Source organism: Diprion similis, chromosome 2, assembly GCF_021155765.1.
Source record: "Diprion similis isolate iyDipSimi1 chromosome 2, iyDipSimi1.1, whole genome shotgun sequence".
Classification (NCBI taxonomy): Eukaryota; Metazoa; Arthropoda; class Insecta; order Hymenoptera; family Diprionidae; genus Diprion; species Diprion similis.
The window spans coordinates 18067001-18089575 of record NC_060106.1 but is presented as its reverse complement, the minus strand read 5'-3'; the positions used below and the strand labels follow the sequence as shown (position 1 = coordinate 18089575).

General features: G+C 41.9%; 1 protein-coding gene across 6 annotated transcripts in view; it reads right to left on the bottom strand.

Annotated features, from left to right (window-relative positions):
- LOC124416501 (nephrin-like) overlaps positions 1 to 22575 on the bottom strand; it is a 63972-nt gene that overhangs the window by 14171 nt on the left and 27226 nt on the right. For all 6 annotated transcript variants that reach the window (XM_046897629.1, XM_046897633.1, XM_046897628.1 and 3 more), the window contains exons 2-10: positions 6034 to 6166; positions 5145 to 5353; positions 3918 to 4034; positions 2958 to 3161; positions 2741 to 2892; positions 2085 to 2229; positions 1613 to 1743; positions 1064 to 1223; positions 698 to 991 (exon numbers count right to left, since the gene is read on the bottom strand). In XM_046897629.1, the coding sequence (XP_046753585.1) occupies positions 698 to 991; positions 1064 to 1223; positions 1613 to 1743; positions 2085 to 2229; positions 2741 to 2892; positions 2958 to 3161; positions 3918 to 4034; positions 5145 to 5353; positions 6034 to 6166 (1545 nt within the window). The remainder of the gene's footprint in view (positions 1 to 697; positions 992 to 1063; positions 1224 to 1612; positions 1744 to 2084; positions 2230 to 2740; positions 2893 to 2957; positions 3162 to 3917; positions 4035 to 5144; positions 5354 to 6033; positions 6167 to 22575) is intronic.

Here is a 22575-nt window from a genome sequence, read left to right as displayed (position 1 = left end):
GTTGCTGAGTAAATGCGGCCATGCTTCGCCCGATTCATGTTCAGCTGAAAGCGACACCTACTCACGTCGGATTTCAGGACGTCAAAGGGCTCGTTAGAGATTGAAGAGAGAGAGAGAGAGAGAGAGAGAGAGGGATACAGAAATAGAGAGAGAATGGCACCGAGAATCTTATCTCTGGAATGGTTGTGCCAAAGGCGGTCGCAAATCGCGATGGATCAGACCATCCAGACCAGCCTTCACACCCCGTTGGTCTCGAGGTAATATACTCCCGAATTTCCGCCCTTGAACGAAACGCCCTGCGTGTATACAATCGGGTTATTTTTTCACCCCCTAAGGACGCAGGGAATGTATCAACAGAAATCGTCGCCCTTGCCTGCTTCCACGCAGTGCTGGTCGAGTCACGTCCGATTTCCGCAAGTCTTGATCGTTCTCGTCAAAGTCAGGACCGTTTGCCGAACGATTGGCTAAACGAAAAACGCTGTTGGTTTCGAGTTAACCATCTCACGGTGAGAAGAAACGTGAGAAGACAACGAGTAATGAGTTAAAAATGGTAGCTATGCAAAATTCGCCGTTTATCTGATCAGCGTGAAGGACTTAAAGGACGAAAAACCGACTAACCACCATTCGACTTCGGTCCTTGAAACTAGGCACGAACTAAGGATCATCGAAAGCTTTCGTAGTAGTCGTGGTCACTCACCGGCAGGAACGATGGTGTATACGCAGGGCTCCAGCTGGGCCCCCTGATCGTTGACACCCAAGCAAACGAGGCTTCCGTAATCGGACTCTGTCATCGGGGTGTAGGAAACAACAGATTGGGCCCGATCCGAGGTGACGTGGGCCTGCGCGATGTCGACGGCTTCGGCGCTGCTGTTGAACCTCCAGGTGAAGGAGACGTTGGTAGGGTTAGCCTCGAGCTCGCATCGTATCCTGACGGTCTCCTGACGTGCGACTCCATAGACCTTGGTCTGACCTGGTCTGCACACCGGAGCGACTGTAAAAACGGAAGGAAATTTGTGCCGGTTACCGAGATCCGATCGACGATCCAAGCTGATATTTCACTCACACTTTATGTCCAGATTAAGGGCGTTGCTCTCCCCGTCACCCTCCCGGTTGCTCCCGACGCACGTGTATATCCCAGATCGGCTCCGCGTCACACTTTGCAGGACCAGGCTCTGGTTACTAACGATTGTACCCGCAGCCGCGTTGTGGTACAACGGATTACCCTGAACACAGATTTGGAAGGTAGGTTATAGGTATAAATCACGATCGATGTGGATGTGGCCACACGCATTGGCAGCAGGGATTGTTAATCGATTAGCGACTAATCGACTGCGCTTCTCCCGCCGTCCACCCTTACGTGTAGTACACGCTCTAAAAATTCAATCACAATCTGAAAGAGAGAAATTTTACGAGCCTCGATAAATCTCCTGTGGTATAACAAATTTATAATTGGAAACAGCAGTTGTTTGGTCACCAGCTATCTCTGGTTACCCACGAATTGTTTTGGATAGTTTGAAAAAGTATTCCATCCTCTAGTTGCTGCGTGCGTATAATTAGGGTTTCAATTTGATAAAATAAAAGTTTTTTTTCATGGCATCGTGTAGGTACTCACGTTGTGTCGCCATGAGACCTTGTAGACCCATGGATTCGACTTGATGTTACACTCGAAGTATACGTCGATACCCTCGCGGATCGGACTTCCGTTCAGGTTGCTACCAAGCTCAAGGGTTACCACGGGTGAATCTGGGAAAAGTTGTGAAGATGTGTAAAACATGCGTTACAGCGATGGCGAATTTTAAGTAGCGCAAAGCATGACGTCACAATAGAATAAATAAACAAGGTAGACAACATCTGCGATGAATAACTACAGTATAACACTAGACTAGGCTAGTCTAACAGAGCGTGAGAAATAGCAGGCCTCATAGCTTCGCGAGATTAAGGTCACTCCGTATCGTGGCGAGAGAAAATAAAAAAAGAAGAGAAAAAAAGGGCCGCCATAGGCCGCCAAGTAATAGCGAGGAAAAGTGAGAGAGAAAAAAAAAAAAAAAAAAAAAGAAACAAACAAACAACAAATTCACTCTCACGGTATATGTCGAGTTTCCAGCCATCTTCTATCGTCGAGTGTGGAATTGAGGGGACGCTCGCTCTGCAGGACAAGAACTTCCCAGCGTCCTCTATGCTCGGGACGAAAGTCAGGGTGCTCGTCGTCGTGTTGCCATCCGGGCTGACCTGCTCGACCAGGCGTGAAACGAAAAGTGTATATAAAACAAGACGGTCGTCACACGGACGTCGAGAACGTAGTAGGTACGGAAAACGGGGTAATTGCAAAGGGGATGAAAAACCCCGTGGCAAATACGGCTGGGTACGAAACAAAAACACGAGACTCAGTTTTCCTAATTTGTGAGGAGAAGAAGATAGTATACATTGGCGTTTGTCTTGCACCGGTATTAAATTTTTTTCTCATATTTTTTTCCCCCATTACCATTTCTCAGAAAATAAACTTTTTTTCTGGTTTTTTTTTTTTTTTGCTCTTCGCAGCTTGATTAAAAGTCAATCATCGGACGTCAGGCGGTTTGTTCGGTACACAAACTTACGCACTGCGTCTGGTGGTTTGCCTCAAATACCTTTGATCTAAAGGCTATAAAGGAAATACGAAAATAAGAGGGAGGGAAAAAGAAATAATAATAATAATAATAATAATAAACACACACACACACACACTCATACGAGTATTCCTCACCGTCAGCCTGGTGTTCTTCAGCGGTATATTTCCCTTCGACCATATGACGTCGGGTGTCGGTCTAGCGCCGACGACTTCGCATGCAATTTCGTGAGTGCTCCCGGCACTGAGCGGTTGGTTTTCACCCCTAAGTCGCACCCACAGTGGTTTAACTGGAATGCAAAGGTCGAATGAAGTCGCGATGAAGTCCCGATGTTGATATATAATCTATGCTTACGATTCATGTTCAAAGTTACAGTCCCGACGATAGGTGTGACCATGTTATTGTTGGACGCCTGACAAGTGAGCGTTGTGGAAAGGTGTTTCCGTTCCAACTTCTCCAATCGCAGCACATTCCGGACACTCCGATTTCCCACAGCTTCGAAACTCTCGTCCAGCAGAACGCTCTCGTCCCACCAAGTTACTCGGGGTTGGGGTCGACCTGTAATATCACGTGCCGATTCGTTAACCGCCTCTTGGAATTACGGTGGCGAGAAGACAAGTTTGACAGATGAAGAAAACACTGGCTGCAGAGGCACCAAGGAGGAAGCTTCTGACATGGCGGAATGTTATTTCAGCTTGTTCATTACCACCCTTTGGGCCGGAGTTGAAGTTCCGAATTTGAAAAGTTCCGGAAGCGTATGATTCCGGAATTATTTTTGGTGGCGAAACTTGAAGTAAAGAAATCAAACTTTGAAGAAACTCTACGAAGTTTCGAATGGTCGGAAATCGACGAGTCAAAGTTCCGAAAAGTTAATTTGCGATAGATCAAAATTCGGAAAAATAAAGTTTCGATATGGTATAATTTCCAACAAATTAAAATATACTCACACAGCGTAGTTTACTCAACGAGTGGGTGTAAAAAATCAGAAAAACCGAAGATCGGAATGACCAGGATTCCAAACGTAAAAAAAAAAAAATTATCAAAGTGGTGAAACTTCACGGAGCTGAAGATCTTCGATCATTCGAAATTTCGATGTTTCAGATTCTTAAATTTTCTCATTTTCGCACTTTTCGAACTTTCCGAATTTGGAATTTCAACCCCTCCTCCCCCTTTAAATAACCGGGTTCAGCGCATTTTCAGAAGAAATATGACATTTGTACAAGAAAATCGATGTTTTCGTGCCCAACGTGACACAAGGGATAAATTTTGGCGATGATGAAAATGAGAAGAAAGGTATAATAGAGAAATTCTCACCCCCCGTCGCGACGCATGTAATGTTGACAGAAGCACCCTCGCTGTAGGGACCAAGGATGTAATTCTGGATGTGTGCGGTCCCGTCTTCGTCCAGTATGCTCAGCCTTTCGGGGGGAACTGTAACCGAAATTCATCGATAAATTTGGCTCCCGTGTATAAATCCTCTCCGGACCGTAATATATTCTGCTGTTGCCACGGGGGTTTTTCGCTATATTACGGTTTTGCTCAGAAAGTGGCTGTGGCGCGTTATACAAACAGCCCACACTGGCGAATCCATACATATATAAATAAAACACATGGGAACAAAAACTAAACAAAAGCGAATAAAACGGCAATAAAAAACGCGAAAAAGAAGGAGCGAAAAAAAAAACATGAAAACCAACGACCAAACGGGAAAAAAAGAGAAAAAAAAACAATTCAATTCCTCTTCCGTAATGACTTCAAAACCTAATTGTGAGCTGTTGCCGAGTCGTTTGAAAACAGGCTTTTTCACCCGGGTGATGAACAAAGTTTAGACGCGTAGGGGTGGTTTTTGTTTTCGTATTTGTTCTCTTTCCAAATATTAACAAAAATACGTTCAGCGACGGCAAAACGAGCGAGGAATAATTTTTCACAGTATTAATTGATTGATGATGGGGTACAAAAAAAAAAAAAAAAAAAAAAAAAAAAAAAAAAAAAAAAAAAAAAACGAAAAATTGGGATAAAATCTGAATTTACAGCCCTTCGCTGTTCCACCGCGGTGATAATAAATCCTTTGATGGTGCAAACGTCGGACGAGGCGAACCGAGGAACGATTTTCTTGTAAAAAGGTAACGCCAACCACCCGCCGGATTTCCAAACCAAAGTGAAACGTTATCGGGGGCTCGGGCGAATCCCCGAATAGCGGAAGGCAGATCGCGGCGCCATGATGCCAGGGTGCCGGGGTGATCGAAGAGGCATCCAACTCATGGCATTCAAATAAATTCTGGCTTTGTTCGTGGCTTCTATAGACACGTGACCCCGGATCAACCGAAGATGCAAAACCGGAATCAGATGTCGATCTGCTCTCGGCTAGCAATGAAAACGAATGATTCAAAGACTCAAAGAAAAAAAAAAAAATGAATAAATAAAAAAAAAAAAAAATCGCAACCATTTTTCTGGCGAGTAATAGACATATAAATTTTTGCACTTTCGAATTCGAAAACAGCTAGAAAATTGATGCGAGGTTTTGTTGGGGGTGCGACTTACCGATGACGGTCAGGTTGACTTTACTGTTTCTGGTAGGTGACTGCTTGAAGTCAACCCTGCATCTGTAGAGGCCATTATCCTTCTCGGTGACGGATTCAAGGTTCAGTTTAGCGGGCTTGTCGGACTGCTTGAAGAAGGCTCTGTTTCCGATACTGGAATCAGACCAGTGCGTGGCGTCTTGCGCGTTGCCGTGACGTCGACAGTCAAAGCTGAAAAATCGACGAAAAAACGTTGTGATCTTGAAGAATGCGAATTTTTCTGTCACTTTCCGTTCGCGTTTTCACTCGTCAGAATATATGAAAAAAAAAAAAAAAAAATCCCGAGCATTCGTTATCCGAGAATTAACAACGGTCAGGATTCTACGTTACGCAATTTCTTCGGGGAAGCATAAAAGATGTTTGCGAGGGTGTAATGATAGAAAAATCGCGAAAATTCGCTCCGTTTCTTTGATTACCGAAATGACGCGAATTGGCCGGCTTATTTCGGTTTCGATACTTCTTTATCGGGCACTTATATAATAAAAAACTGGTGATCGCACCACCATAAGAGACGAGATGAGAGAAGAAAAGAAGACAGTGAAAAGGGATGCAGCCGGGAAATTGTGTGAGCTTTCGCCTTTTCCCCGTAGGATATTTCTCTCCACGCGGTCACGCTCGTGCGATTTTTGCGAGTGCCACGGGACTCGCTTGGTTTCCTTCGCAATGACGCCATGCGTGCGTCCCCCTTTACACGAGTCCTTTGAATCTGCCCGAGATTAGTGTCGTCGTTCCTTATTGTCCTCGCGACAGCGTGTGTTGTAACGAACCTGAGCGTGAACGCGTTGCGAACCCTTCCAGATTCCATCCTCATAACAACTATCATCGACGACTTCAACTCCATCTTTACAAACCTGTAAATCGGATTGTTGGATTCCTCTTTGTACCAGATGACCAGATAGAGTTTGTCACCGCTGATCGGAGGCTCGACGTCACACGGCAGTTGGGCAACTCCTCCAGCTACGGCCTGGGCTTCGCTCATCGCAACTGAAAATAGAAAATGAAAATAGCTTTTGATTAATTTTGTAATTATGAAAAAAATAAAAAATAAATAAAAAGTCTCGGAATTAGAGACCATTTGAAATTGGTTTGTGTTGATGGGTTCTTTCAACGCTGCACCATTCTAGAATGAAATTTGAATGTTATATTCGACAAAAGATCTGTAAGATCATGTGTGAAGATTGTGTAGATCCGAATCGAGGAATCTTCTTCAAGCCTTCGTTACAACTTGCTTCGATGCGCATAGAATACCCATAATTCTCTTCTGGTGTAGAACTGTTCCCTGTATAAGCCGGATGCACGGTTTCCAGGATCGTGATGAGAGTAGGTACCGTGTACAAGTGACCTAGGCAGGATAGGTTGTCGTAGACACGAGCAGTTCGGTTCATTGCGGAGACGATTCGAGTAGTTATAGAGTAGATTCGAGGCCGAAACGGGTTTTCTACGGAGCGTAGCGAATGGCTAATTACGTCGACGTGTTTACCGGTGAATTAATTACATCAACGGCGAGGCTGCTTGACTCCCGGGCATTGTGGTTATAGTGCGCAAATAACCCGAGGCCCCGACACACCTGGGGCGACTTGTATGAATGGGCGAATTACCCAGTGGCATATGGATCACGAAGCAACGGCGCAGCTCTCGACGCCGAAATCTATCGGCGATGGTACTTTTTGCGCCATGGTTAGCCACCATATGGACGAGTGGCCACGCGACTCCACGTCACCATCCATTATGGGGAATTCAACCCCGGACACAATGCCACGACCCAGGACACAAAGCGACTGCGGTGTTTTGTTCCCCGGGCACCAATTCCGGGTTCCTGGTTCAGGCGTGCTCCTGGAGTCCCGGCATCTTCCTCCGTTTCGCCGGCGACGAGGATCTATCCCGAATTTTATCCTCGTCGGATCCGCGAGGGTCGTTAAGCTCGAGTGAAGACAGCTTCGACAGGTTTCATTCACCCCAACCGCACTTCGAGGCCTTTGAAAAACACTTTGGTTCTCAATTTGGCAGATCTTTCATACGGAAGGAAAGGAGTTGACGAAACCCGCAGTGACGTTGTCGGTGGTCCTTAGACGAAGATCTTGTTTTTGAGTATTCAAGCTTCCCCCCGATGCCCCAAGTCTTCACTTTTCTCGAACGTTGATCTCATTCGACGGATATTAATGCCAAGCTCGGTCGAGACACTTTTTTCTCCGTCATACTTAGCGTCGCGGATTTTTATTAAATTCGGCAAAGAGACGGGAAAAACTCATATTTACTTGCTGAGCGGGGTCAAAGGATGAACTAACGATTTTTAAAGAATGAAATTTAGTTGTTTACTGCAATAATTCCAGCCAAATGGTAGAGGGGGAAGAATGTTCGAAGTTTGGTTCTCGGTTTGTCTTCCAAGAAGCTTATGCTAACTTTTCTAATTGTAAAGTTTGATACCGCGAGGGGATCAAAGTTTGGCATCTATTTTGCGGATGCGGATCCGGAACAACGTGACACGATAAACGGTTCTCATCACTTTAATCAATTTCTGAAAAAATTACCCTCAGACAGAATCCTACTCTTCTTCAGTTTAGATGAAAACACGGCTAATCCTTGTCACATCGTACAAATACATGATCCTTTCATATTTACTGTCAAAACATCCGGTTTCTCGATACACATTTCTCGTTATCAAAGCCAGCGGTTTGATCCCAAAACTGCACGTGAAGTTGACAAGAAAACGTTCTTGCAGAGTAGATCCGCTCAGTAATCTTATAAGCTTCTCAACTGACTCGCAAGTTTCGCACAAACCGACATAGAGGTACTCTGATTTATGTGGACAGCTTCATGCACCGACAATTCATGTCGGCGAACCATTAACGCTGAAAAAGATATTCCTTTGAAAAAAAGAGCCAACAACAGGCTGCAGGGTCTCCAAAAACGCGGGCGCTAATTATTCTGTGACAGACTATGCATATTGCATGAGCGTGAAATCCGAGTAAAAACGTGAAAAGTCAAATTCATAATCACCTCGAATTTTCAAAATGTGGAAACTTAGTTCATCCATAATTTTACGCGAATCCTTCATTCTCACTCCAGAGCTTTAAAAGCGATTCCAAGGTATTCAACCTGGACCTCAGTAATCTGCACTCTGAATGTACAGAATATTCCGTTACTACTTGCAGTAATATGAGAAATAAATTTTGTCTTAATTAAGGATCGAATGAACCGATCGCTGATTCATACGAAAGGAAGTAGGTTGATCTTCGAGAAGGATCAAGGCGCTTTCACGAGGCTTGAAGTAATCCAGAGCAATTCCGTAATGTAATGAATCCAGCGCGCCTTCGTCAAAGCTCCGCCTCAAAAGTTGCTCTGAAGGTATCATCCAGCAGTGCAGCATCATGGAAGGATTCTGTATAAGAGAAGATGGACCGAGGAGAGGAGGATATGCGGTGGCTCCGTTGGATGGCGAACTCGAGTTCCTAAGCCGCACGGAGTATATTTACGAGGGTAGCCGCGGCGCCGGTGGCGGCCTCCCCGAGGACCGAAGGTTCCAAAGTTCCTCGGAGATGGTTAAAGCTCTCGATGGAAGCACACGCCGGGCCCACCGGCCGGCGCCCATGCGGTATGTAAATCGCTGGGGACGTGTGCAGCCCGGCCAGCGTTTATCTACCCTGTTTATATACTGCGGTGGAGAGTAATGTATGCGCACACATGTGTATTATACCGGGTGATTCATGTTTTGCAGCGAAAATGTAAAGGAAAGTGCGAGAATTCCGGTGAAGCACAACGTCCTTCTATTGAAGGTTCCCCTTTCGTACGTTTGAGAAAAAGTGCGTCTGCAGGATAAAATTGTTTTCTTCATTGGTTGAAACTCCTTGTCAAACTGACTCAGGAACGATATTGGAATTTCGTTTAGCATAGTCGAGCATACCACTCGTCTACGTTTATTCTCTTCCAAGTGTTTTTCTTTTTATCCTTTGGCGATGTCCTTATATGGTTCAATCGTACAAAGAACACTAGAGAAGTGCATCACAACTTGTTCCAACCGTGTGTTTGACGTGTGCTGATTCCTTTTGTCGTAGAATTGCAAGCTTCTTCTTCGCGAATATAGAGGTACTTTTGGTGCCAGTGGTGGGATGGATTCGCTCCTTGAAGAACAGACTCACTTCATCTGCTCGCGTGTATTTGGACCCTGAATCAGCTGGCTCTACGGTTAATGACAAGTACAGCGAACCCGGCAATCTCCGGTACTCCCAGAGCTCAAAGCAGAATCGCGAGTGGATTTCCGGTGAACACCGTGTCTTAATTACCCTCGCGGTATAAGTACCGAGTGAAACGGGGTTTGTTTCGAAGTCTGGAGTAAGAGATTGCGGAAAAAGAAAGTGGAGGCAAAGTGCGGAGAGCGAGAAAGAAAGAGAGAGAAAGAGGAGAGAGGAAGTGGCGATGGGGGGGGGGGGAGGAATTGCACGGGGTGCGAGTACCGACGAGAGATGATGAGTGACACTACACTCGGTTTAATTGGAATGCGTCGCCATGACGCGACGCCAACGTGCGATTCCCCGAGGAGTTCATGTAGAGGGGTAAAATTTTCCCTCCCGCCTCCGACGAGGACCAGCGTAATGCGAAGGTTGTACACGCGCGTGTTCTTACACTCGAAAAACTACGAGTCCCCTTCTAGTTTAACAAGGAACCGAGTGGCATGGCACGGCACTCTTCGCATCCTTTTCCAAGTGACAAAGCCCTTCTGCATGCTTTTCGTCCTGACAACTCGTCGTGTGTGTATGTTGGTAGTATGTACCTTGCGTATAGCATAGGGGGGACGCTACCGTATTCAAATTCTACTCCCAGAGGTCGTTGGCATTCCCTCAGATGCGGTAGCTACCCCTGTAGGTACCCACTGCAATCATTTCTCCCACGCGAACATCACGGAACAGTGTTATGTGCTGTCTAAGGACGAACCGGTTCAGGAACTGCGACACGTAGGTACTCTTTTTGCTCGGTCCTTACAAGGGTTTCGTACAAATTGATGAGAAAATTGTTGGAAAATCGGTTACGTCAGAAAATTATTGTTCGTAATTTTTTTGCCAGTTCTTGTCATATGGTGGTCTCATGAACCCTCAACCTAATTCACCAAGTTGTGGTGAACGTCAAGGGTTCAGGAATGGCTGGACTAACTTTGCTTAAGTGTACTTGTGATTATTGGAGAGTCTAATTGTACTTTGACACTCTAATGGTTACTCTTCCAGCAACGAAATACCACATTGGCAATGTTGACAGCTGTCACTTTCCACGTTGTACCGCCATGGTGACCCCGACTGCAAGAAAGGGTTGTTAATGATTTCGGGCAGGCGTGTATAATCGCGAAAGACCAAGCGATTCAGAATATATATGGAACAGTGTGAACAAGGCCAGGGTGCGTGTGGACATTAGGATTGTTAATAACAGTAGTGAGCACGCAGTTCGGGGTCTCGAGCTTTTGTTTTCTGGAACACGAATCGCTGTTGAAGAGCGATAAAGCCTTCGAAGCGTCAGAGTTCGCGGTTAGGCGGAGTAAAAGGGGCGAGTAGGCACTCGGTTTGTAGAATGCTCGCACCGTGGTGCAAGGGTGGACCTTTTCTTGGCTGTGGTAACCGCGTGCACGTGGCCTTCGTATGAAAGGAGACCCGCACATAATTATTCCATCGGACCGGTCCGGCCGGGGCGCAACTTGATACCACCCTTTCAACACAAACATATATACAAACACACACACACAGGCAAAGACTCGCGGACCCTAATTCGCGGCTTTTGTTAGCCTGGTGTAAACGGCAGGCCCCGATTCTTGCAAGATCCATTCACAGTTCGCTCGCTTACTCCTCTCATTCGTTGGGCCGTTCATCGAGTTACGACGAAATTACACCCCTCTTTACACTTCTCGTCAATTGAATTCAGAACTGGAATGTTATTTTCAGTCAGCTATTCAGACTCTCTGTGTTGGTTTGAGATTGATGAACAACTCGGTCACGTTGTTCCCAAAAACGATCTTTGCACGGATATTTCATTGCGGTCTTTCTTTCGTTTTTATTTTATGGACACGCTAATCTGGGGCCCATCACTTGGGATAGGGAACCTCCTTCAGCGGCTTCAGCTCAATTTAATGAAACGGGATGAAGGGGACTAAAATCTACTTCAACTCCTCGCTTTCCGCAACTTTTTCTACGTCTGTCTAGGCCGCATGGTTTCAGAGAGATTAATTTCACCCAGAGGATCGATCCCGAGAGTGCTCGAGCAATTAATACGGACATTGTATCGAGGTGGAGGAGTCTGCAATAAGGAAAGATGAGAAAAGCTCGCGACGAGTGGTCCAAGGTGAACACTCTGGTCTGTCGGCAGAGAATATATATATATATATATATATATATATATATATATATATATATATATATTGTTATATTCTTCGGTAAGAAAAATACTGCCAAAAAAATGTTTCCGCACAACGAGGAGTATGTATATATATATATACATACATATATAACCTATATGTATCTCCGGAGTCCGGGAAAAGCGTAAACAGGAATCCATCAAATCGCAAGAAGCGGAAAACGGGGGTGAAATTCTATTGCCGAGGGTGGAGGCGCGAGATATGGGAGAGTGTGGAGGAGACAGAAAGCGAGCAAAAACAATCAAGAGATCTTCCGACTGGAGATCAGCAGCCACCCTCACCCTGTAGTTTAGTTCAGCGTTGATACCGCGGTACACAGCGCCGGGGGATGCCGGAAGAAGTGTGGATAACTCCTTCGCTCCTTCCCCTAATGATCCTATACGTCTTTCGCCTTCTGTCCAAGCCGCGCTACGAAGCGCTGATTTATTTCCGGTCCAATTCTCGTTCGGCATTAGGTATGTACATACATGCATACCACGTACCTTCATCCATAACGTGCGGCGAGTATTTTTTTTTTTTATTTATTTTTTTTCCAATTTGAAACCCCTGTTTTTCTGCTGGCAGAAACGTTAATAATTTTTCAAAACTCGCGCGTATTTAGAAAGCAGTGTACCACATGCTTTCAACCACCCCTTTTTGAGGCTGAAAATTAACGGAAAATCAACGAGGCGTCATTCATTAGACGCGTGAGTCATTAAGCCACCGTATGTGCGGCTTCAACCCGCGGTAAAAAGGTTTTCAATAACAGTCATTGCGACCAGTGAGCAACAATGGTCATTGTAGGATCGAGGCAACACCTGGTCCCACCCCTGCACTCGCGATTCCCCATAGCATCGGTACGATTGTCGCATATGCAGTGGAGCTTTTTCTTATTTAATTTACTCGTAGCTTTTCGTCTTTAGCGTTTCAAGCTGATTTAAAAGTTTGGTTTATTACAGAGCTGATTCGATGGATGAAAAATGTGACGAAATAATCAAATGTGCTCACGTTTTTACAGCGCTTTTAAATTGAAAATACAGGACTGTGAACGTTTTTATTACCACACTGATAAATATTACAAACATCGAGCGTAGCGTTTATATGGTACACCCCTCGCTGGTTTACGGTATTTCTGTATACATATACATATATTTATATAACAGTGTAAAAAAGGATCGGTTCAGTCCCCTACTTCATCGATATGCGCTCATGCTTTTTACACCCTGTTTTATTCTTGTATTTCACGTTTGTTGATGCTTGTAGTTGACGGGTTTTACGATTTGCATCATTTTCATAACTCTGCTATCTTTTTTTTCTGCACGTCTCTGTATCCGTGTGCCATTTTTTTTTTTTTTTTTTTTTTTTCTTTCGCTCAGATTTCGTTTTACAACAGCGTTTCTAACAACGTCCATTCGTCCGATATCGTGCAATTTTTAATAACGTTTTGTTTCATTCAATGGCGCAGGTGTGTTTTGCACGGTGAAAAAATTTAATTTCAAATTACTAAATGACTAAATTTTACGCAATTTTATCCTTGTCATGTCTGCGGCAATATAACCATATATGATGTGAATTCAGAGCGCGCAGAACTTTGGGGCTAGAAGCGGCTAATTGATAACTGAGGAACTTCGTCAACTTAAATAGATTACCGTATTCAATTGACCTGATCATGAAGTTGGTTTAACTAAGCACCTATACGTATATGTATGTATAACGTACACGTACTAATACGTTATGCAATTTGCAAATTGCTACTGATTTTGTAAATCCGGCTGTTATTCAAGGTTAATTTAGGAGTGTGATTAGATTGAAAATGAAATTAAGTGTATGGTATTAACTGTATAATAATGTTTGAATGAACCATATTCGTCATAAAGTTTGCCTGAATCGTCTCTGCTTTCGTATATACATTTACTACATATTGTATTATTCAAACTGTAATTGCAGTTGTTCAAGATAAAATTTGAAAAATAATTCGATTGCTTTTTAGAGCTGAAACAACAATATAAAAAATGGCAGATCAATTAATCCAAGAGACCGAGGATCAGACTCAGGTCAATTTGGCGTTGAAAGCCTCACATACGAAAGCCCTACACATATATGCAAATAGTAATATCTCAAGCCAAATTGAAACTCTAAACCCGTCGTATTAATCCACAAAGAATATTTTTCACCGTCATTCGTCTCTCTTCGGTCTAAGACGGAGGGTTGATCATAAACCCAAACAGAGCACAGAAATAGAATAAAAAAGCGATGTACTTGTTATTATCCATAAAAATATTCGACAAACTTAAAGCAAGAGACAGAAAAAAAAGGGAGAAAGAGAAAATTGGGATGCTGGAAATGCGTTGTAACGCAACGAGCATACGCATGAAGTGGTCGTGAGGGGGGGGTGGGGGATGGGGCGACGGGGATGGGGGTGGAGTACCGGTACCACCACCGTGCAGGCGTCGCATTTATGCCTGGAGTGCAAGCGCGCGTGTCAGCATTGTGCGGGGTAAACTCGCAGTGACAGAGGGGCGAGCCGTTGTCACACCCTCGCTCTTGGTATTATTCCTCCCCCCACCCCCCACCCCCGCCCCTTTCCGTCCTTCCATCGTTCCGCGATTTCACCCCCTTCCGCCGCCATTCGGCTCGTCGGCATCGTCACCCTCCGCCTCCACCCCCTTGTCCCCTGCTATCCGTACCTTTCGCGGGGTGAAGAACCGTTCTTCTACAAAATATTCCCCCTCGCCCCTCTTCCCTTGGTATAATATACGAATGCACGTTTTGACGTGTGGATATGACAGTATATCGACTTCAGAAGTTCGGAGAAGATATTGCCTCGGAGTCGTCTTCGAATTTCATTCACCTTTTCGCATCTCTCGTTCTCTCTCTTACTCTCTCTCTCTCGTCTCGTCGGTTTCTTGCGTTTCGTTATATATTATATAACTTATATGTAAAACGTCAAGCTAGCCGTGCATGATACGACGTTTTTCCGGCGTTTATAATATATTAGAAAATGTTTTCTTTCAAGGCTGATATCTTTTCAACCGTGGCGTCAAATATACCTGCAGGCTATCGTAATTTTAAAAGTTACGCAAAGATGAAACTCTCACGGCATTATACTTTATTTTCCCGTCTTACGGCTTTGTGAAAAATTATACAGGAAAATATAGTTTAGTTCCTCCGTTTTTTTTTTCTCCATTTTTTTTTTTCATCTCACTTCTTTTTTACACATTTATTTTATTTCCTCGACGCGGCTCAGCGACGTCGTTATACGTTACAGTTTTATACGGATGGACCCGATTGTTCTGCATGAAGGGGCGCCGGCGTCGAGGCGAGGCGACACTTGATCTTCTTCACCGAGAGACGTCTCAAGTCCGAGGCTTACTCTCTTCGCACTTCAATTCACGAGACACACCGCGTACTTCGCAAACTAATTACCACCTGGTCCGACTAATTCAATTGCAGACCAGCCTCGAGAGCCTCAAGCGGGTTTTCTTCACCTCGGTTGCGGATAGAGACAGAAACAGAGAGAGAGAGAAAGAGAGAATGATAGTAGGAGAAATTCGAAGAGGAAGTCTTCCTTGCTAACAAGAGTTAATTTACGGACCACTTTAATTGCTGGGGATAGATTTTCGTACTCGAAGGCAGATGTCCGCTGCTGCTGGAAATCGGTAAAAAATAATCTGCACAACAATAGAATTAAATATGAAGATCTGTATGAATTAAACGAATGAATAAAGTATAAGAATAGGTATTATAAATTTCGGCAATAATTCAATGTAATTTTAAAAAATAAATAAATTTTTGACGATAATAATTTATTAATAGTAGTAAAATATAGTGTTTATTAATTTATAGAGCAATAGATCAAATGAACAATGCAATTTTAATCAAAGAGAATGAAGTACGTAACGTTAATTTAACGATTCGTTTTTGGTAAAAGTCATTATTTCGCAAACTGCAGAATCGTCTGAAATTAAGCAATATATTTTTAAAAAGCAAAGTGTATTCAGATATTAGTAATTAAACTCCATTGAATTCGTTCGAAAATTTTCCAAGACAATGATTTTAGTTTCAATATTACGTCGGGAACTTCAATCTTGTATTTTAATAATGTTTTCAGTAAGTTTAGTCTATTTGTTTTGACGGTCAAAGTAAGAGTTTCGTTTTTTTGCTCTAGTCTCGTGCTGAGATTTTGCTTATATATATCTCGATCTTCCAGCACAAATGCCCTTTAATACGGTCTAGACGCGAAATTTTCCTCTTTGAATTCAGATGGATCGCGTTCCTGGCTAAATTATCTATACAACAGAGTGAACGCGTGCTGTATTATCCCACTTGACCCAATGATAAGAGTATACATTATGAGGTCAGTGCGTGACAGCAAGCACTAACGAGGAATCTACTATATATAGCTTACGTGCGGCGACGCGACGCGAGATTTGCGTTATCTGAGAACCATTCCGACGATTACATTCTGTCTACAAGACAATTATTATTATTATTATCTGGCGTCATGGATGCGGCATGCAAATATTTATTATTCACTTTTAAATGTTGAACGTGTATTAATATCAAGATTGGATTTAGTCATCGTCATTTCAAACCCCATTAACATTGGCAAGAGGGGTGAAAAGGGAAGAAGAGATCGAAAAGATGAAAGAAAAAAAAAAATTGTATGGTTGATCGAGTCTCTGGTACACAGTCAGCGATTCGTTGCAAGTTTCCAACCCTTGGGATCCGCGGTATATTCAAGCGATCGAGGTGAAAGAAGTTCGACACGCATAAAACGACGTCGAGATTCTTAATACTCGAGTCCCTCGGTACGGAATTTTCCGGAAGTCGTTGCCACCATTGGCTCGACGACGTGTGGTTATTGGAAAATCGTCGTATGGAATTACGTTTCCATCAATTTCCGGCTCTTGGGATATAATAGACGCAGAGCAGGGGTGGGTGTATAGTGGCCAATATAAATACCTATAACGTCAATTCACGATTTTTATTAATACGCACAGTTGATAGTTGAATTTGTCGAGCGTAAATTTTGGAGAGAAAGGCTAGTGGAAACGAGGTTATCGAACTTTCCTTGCATTTATGAATAAGACATTTCTCGCGTATGGTATAGTAATGAGAAAAGTTACGATTTAATCAGGCATTACGAATGATGATCGTCCAAACTTCGAACTGATCGCGAAAAAGTTTACCGCATTTATTGCTCCATAGTAGGTATACGGAATAACGCTCTCTGTAAATTGTTATTTTATCCAAGATATGCAGTTTTCGAGTCAATGCAATTTCCATAACCGTTCGATATCGGAGGTTTTTTTTTTTTTTTTTACCGTGTTCGGGGTTACAACTCGTGTATTGTGTGAATTTTTATTACGCATAAATTTGGAAGACTATATTACCGCGAGGTATAGGTTCCTTAAGGAATTAATCATATAATCTGGTAAGGATTTATTAACATCACAAGGCAGACGGTGAAGGATCGACCGAACGAACGAACGCCTTTCAGGATATTCTCTTTTTATCTCGAGTTTTTTTTAGATTAATAATATAATGAATATGCAAATTTAATTTTTCGTCACTGGCAGGCGAAATTCGTTGCCAACTAATCCGCGAATTCTATGTACATTATACATAGGTATATATATATATATATATATATATATATATATATATTTCATGTACACGGAATAGGTTAAAAAATAATGAATAAATCATGCTGCATATACACAAAAATATTTGCATATTAATTCGTAAACGTTGTACGGTGGGTGTGTATTATAAAAAATGTATAGATAGAAGATCAGAAAATACACCCCAAGAGATTTCATTAGGCCAAAAAAAATTTCATTTGCCCGTGATTTCGATTTTTTTGTCTTTTTCTGAAAAACTGCGAACAAACGAAATTCGCGATTAACAAATTCCATAGGGGATGGGTATTACGTGCATGTATATGAAGTTTATTTTTTTTCCCTGGTTTTTTCCTAATTCCGACACTGAACTTTTCGCATTAAACAGCAACTCGGTGACGGTTTGTAAGATTTATTTTCAATTAGATTTCTCTTTTTTCTTTTTTGTAATATGCAACCCACATTTCACCGGCTTTATTCCAATTTGTTCGCTTGAATTGTTCGCGTTTATTGCCTGTGTTATGACAGCCCCGGTTGCAGCGTTAACTATTTGTAAAGTTGACAAACCGATAGTACTTTGCGCTGGAATGAAACCGCGCGTAAATACCTCGAGTCGTTAAAACACCGTTTATACGACTTTAATTTACAGTCAAAATGTCCGGGGCTTTGCTCTCGCAGGTACTCGACATTCGCATCCAATATCTATTCGCGACGATTTAATTTCCCGACGAATCGCGAACTCGTCAATTATACGCATGTGATTAAAGTTGGTAACGTTACTTTGACGATGCATCGTCAGGAAAAATCTCAACTTCAAAATAAACTTCGAAATTAAGTAAATCCTTGAAAGTCACTTTAAAATTGTTCGATAATAATTTTTTTCACCGACGTTTCGTTACGTTAACGTTACGTATTCACTCAACCTCGTCAATACTCCAATAAAAGAAAAAGAAAAATAAAGTACTTGCCTTTCTTCTCACGACTGCAATATCGCATCGTTTTATTCAACGGGATGATAGATTCTTACACGTGACTGTACGCCGTGCATCTTTATTGTCACGCATCGTTCGCGTGTGCTTTTTCATCTCTCTCTTTCTCTTTCTCTTTTTCTCTCGTCAAGCAGCATACTATCCACTTATTTTTCTTGTCGTCGTTAAACATAGCATATATATATATATATATATATACGAACAGCGACGTTGCACGGTTCTCTTAATTGGATTCAATTTACCCGCCAAAGAAACTCGTCGGAATGTGACGTCATCCGCTGCAGCTCAACGATCACTGGCAAATATGATATTCTATACGTCTATCTTTGATAATATATACGTATACATTGCACTGTAGGGTATCGAGTTACACGTGATTATTTAAACAAAGCTGTCATGTCGACACGGGTAGTTTGAAATTTGATTCATAACAAACGAGAGTTATACAACAACTAGTGCAAATCATTGGGTATAGTGCATTCGTGCCGATTTGTCGTTACTCATATTCCTCGATTTTGCCATACGGAAATACATTGCCTTGTATTCAGCGAGCTCATATTCACAAAATTATCGTTTCGTCTATCAGACGAAACGTGTTCGCTGAATGGGATGACGGCTTTATCCAAATTTGAAATAGTTATACTCGATGATCGATCGAAACCGTCGATCGATTTTTTGATGAGGTTGAAGTTGGTTACATTTATTTTGGCTTTGAAAAACGTGGAGTATATTTTTTTTTATCATGGTTCACTAAATTTTAAACTTTCCTAAAGATGCAACGCGAAGTAACGAGTTTTCCTCAACACTTCATAGCTCGTTTTTCTGGACGTAAAAATTGACCCAATTTTCCGTTATCATCGTCTACATTAATTCTCGCTTCGCGTGCAATGACGTTCGCTAAATTTTCTTGAATATAAGGCATCGAATAGCGAGATAAACGGAGGTCACGAATCGTCATTCCATTAGCTCGGTAATCCGGCAGATCATGAATTCGACCCTGAGTGTTGAAGATTGAATACAAATGGGTTTGAAAACGGTTTTTAATAGATTTTCACCTCGCTTCATCGAGTGATCGCGATGTTGAAAAAGAGTTGGATTTCGTCGAGTGACACTGTGGACGGTTTGAAAAATGGACCAGGAGGTTATTGTATGCCCATTGCTTTATTTTTCTTATTTTCTTGTTGAGATAATTTTTACCCTATTTTTTGTGCAGGTAATAAAACCGTGGAAAACCGGTAAGAATTTCTTATATATTTTATCGTATCATCTGCCCAGTTAGCGATTCATAGACTTTAAAATTTTTGTGGTTCTTTCCTTGAACGGTAGGAAAAGGAACATGACATTATTAAAAGTTATTCGAGAATGAAGTAATCAAGACATTAATCTCTGACACGTGAGTTCTTGAATGTAAATAAGTCTATTCCCATTCTTATTTCCTGGATGTGTAATAAGAATGCCAGCACGAGGGGGGCGGTGGTCGGTGCAGGGTGGGGCAGAAAATGAAGCCGTCGTAAAAATGTAAATTTCATTTTGAATAATATTCCTCTTTGGTCGGCACGGTGAGGAGCCGCCAGCTTTTATACTCGACCGCTCTCGTGCCCTTCTCAAATCCTTCCGCACACCTTATACGCCTAGACTGGTTATATCGAGGGCTTAAAGCAAGTGGCGGAGGAAAGCTAGGCATAAACTACCCCCAGCTCCGTGTATCGCAACCCTAGGGAGCCTAAATATATCCGATGGCTTGAAAGTTTGCTAACGAAAGGTGAAAACAACGCGGTTATCTGCTTAATTATATTTTCCTGATCAGTCATCTTATAATTTGTCCGCAATGTCGAGAAAAATAATCTGCAATAATCTATAATTCATTGGTGGGTGGGGGTTGAAATATAGAAAGGTGAAAAAATAGAAGGGCCATAATATTGATTTTCTTAAGAAGCGGAAAATTTAATTTGTGGAATTATAAATGTTAAGAATGTGGTAAGCCAAAGTGTGAGAAGTGAAAAAATAAAAAGGTCAGGATATATAATGCCAAGAATATTAGAAGAAAGTCCCTTACAGATTGCAGATTTTGCTGATATATGTTTTAACCTTTTTGTATTTCGAGTCTCTATATTTGCAATTTTCTTCGCTTTCACTTTCTAAATTTTAATAATTATACCTATTAAATTTTTTCATCTTTCAAAATTCCATATTTCGGTCTTCCATTAATCCGCCATTCCAGTTTTCATTCTCACCCTCCGTGGTTTAAATTCCAAAATTTTAAGAAACTGAATCTGAATATTTTTTTTGCCTGAATCCGAAACGAAAAAAAATCTGCAGAAATCATTTACATAAAATTGGTCAGTAAATTTTCATCAGAATTATTCGGAGAAAATCGGTTAGATAATCAACGAAACTATATATATATAGGTGTTAGGAATATATTAGCTTCAGAGATCAATTTTCCACTTTTGCTCGGTTTAATTTTTTCTATTTTCTTTGAATCAGGTTCCTCGGATTTGTCAATCCTTCACACGTAGAAATGTATACTCATATGACGCATGTTTAAACGGATACGAACACAGTTATTAAACGGCGTGTTCAACCAGTTACCCACGCTTAAGGATTTATCTCTCCCGACCTTCTCCCTCTCAGCTTAATCGTCTTTCACAAAGGATTAGTGTGCTGCAGGTGAACTTCAAGGTAGTTTAGGAAATGTCGTAATATGTTTATGGAGCATTATGAATGGTCACGAGGACTTGGTCCCTTCGTTAAGGAAGCCAATTCCCAGAGAGCTGACCATCCACCATTTGTTCCGTTCCTTTTTTTTTTTTTTTTTTTTTTTTACATTTTCCTTCCAAATATCTCAGTATGTCTATTTGAGAAAAGTTACCGATCGTAAATTTCATCAGATTTCTCAGGGTTTCTTCCAATCCACCTGTTTTCAAACCTCAAATTCTTATGCATTTTTGATTCCAATATTTGTTTATAAAAATATGGAAAACCGCAGAGATAATGAAGGATTTTGTATAAATTTACTTCTTTCTCTTTTGATTTACATCAAAATTTCAATGAGTAGATACATATTGTCGATAACTTTTGAGCCTCGAGACACGCATCAAAAAGCTCCGAACAGAACTTGAAAATAATTAAAAAGCTCGAGGGTGTTATTTGCTTGCAAATGTACGCAAGCTCCTTCAGATTGACTTTTGTATAACAACATGAACCATGTTGTACCGGTGTGAAGAGAGGAAAAGAGAATGGAGAGAAAGAGAGAGAGAGAAAACTGGGGAAAAAGTTTTGTAAAAATCTTTACACCGCTTCGTTTTTCAACGGTATAGGTATACCTATAAGTATAGCGAACCTCACGGCGCAACATACAATTTCACAAACGGTCGATTATTACGTTAAAAACTTTCCGTCAAAAGTTATAAATTTTCATCATTTTCATTGCTGTATATATATATATACATTTACTTTATACAAAGTACCTCGAGTAATTTACAGAGTTTTATTTATATACCGTTGCTACTGGGTCTCGTAATATAAATCAGAGACGAAAATATGCGAAAATTTTTGGACGAAAGCTCCTCGGTGTTGACTAACGGAGAAAATAAGACGAAGAAGATGAGGAAAAAGTCGGCGGGCGTGCCTTTGAATCTTCAAAATCAAAATCTTAAAGAGACTTAAATTAAATTGCCCGAATAAGTACCTAATATTTAAAAAAAAAATTTCAGAACTTGGTATTCATTAAATTTGCAAAAAAAAAAAATCTATATCATTCTCTTCCGTTACTTGTGACGAAGAAAGAGATTTGAAATCCCCACAGAGAGTTTGCGACAAGTGAGGTACTCGACGGGATGCGAAATCAATCATCATAAAATTTCGGGTGATATCAGCCGGCTGATCGATGAGAGGAGAAAATTAACAGCATTATGGAATTTTTTTTTTTTTTTTTTCGTGACTTCAAAGTATTGACGGAGGTTACGTACGATGGGTTAGGGTAATAAATAACAAACGAGCAATACGTCTTTCGAGGTGAAACTTTCGACAGACGTGAGAGAGCGAGAGAGACGCTGGCATAGGCGTCGCGTGTCTTCCAAGAGTTTATCGATCAACTGCGGTGAAACTAACGGGGGGCAAGAAAACGGGGATGTTTCCTCTCGAAACGCGGCCAGTTTTCCAGTTTATGAAGCCTTCGCCGCTGCTGCCGCTCTCGGGAAATATTAAAGCTCATAGAGCCGACCAGACGGCGAGCCAATAAACGCGACAAGAAGCTTCCGGAGAAAAAGTAGCTCCTCCCTAAATTCGATCTTCTCCGATTCGAGCCTCGCGGCATTCATTCTTAGATTGAGAGACTTTTTCTATCGATATTCGCTTTCTTGTATATCCGTAGTTATAATAAAATGTACGGATTTAGGGATAATCCAG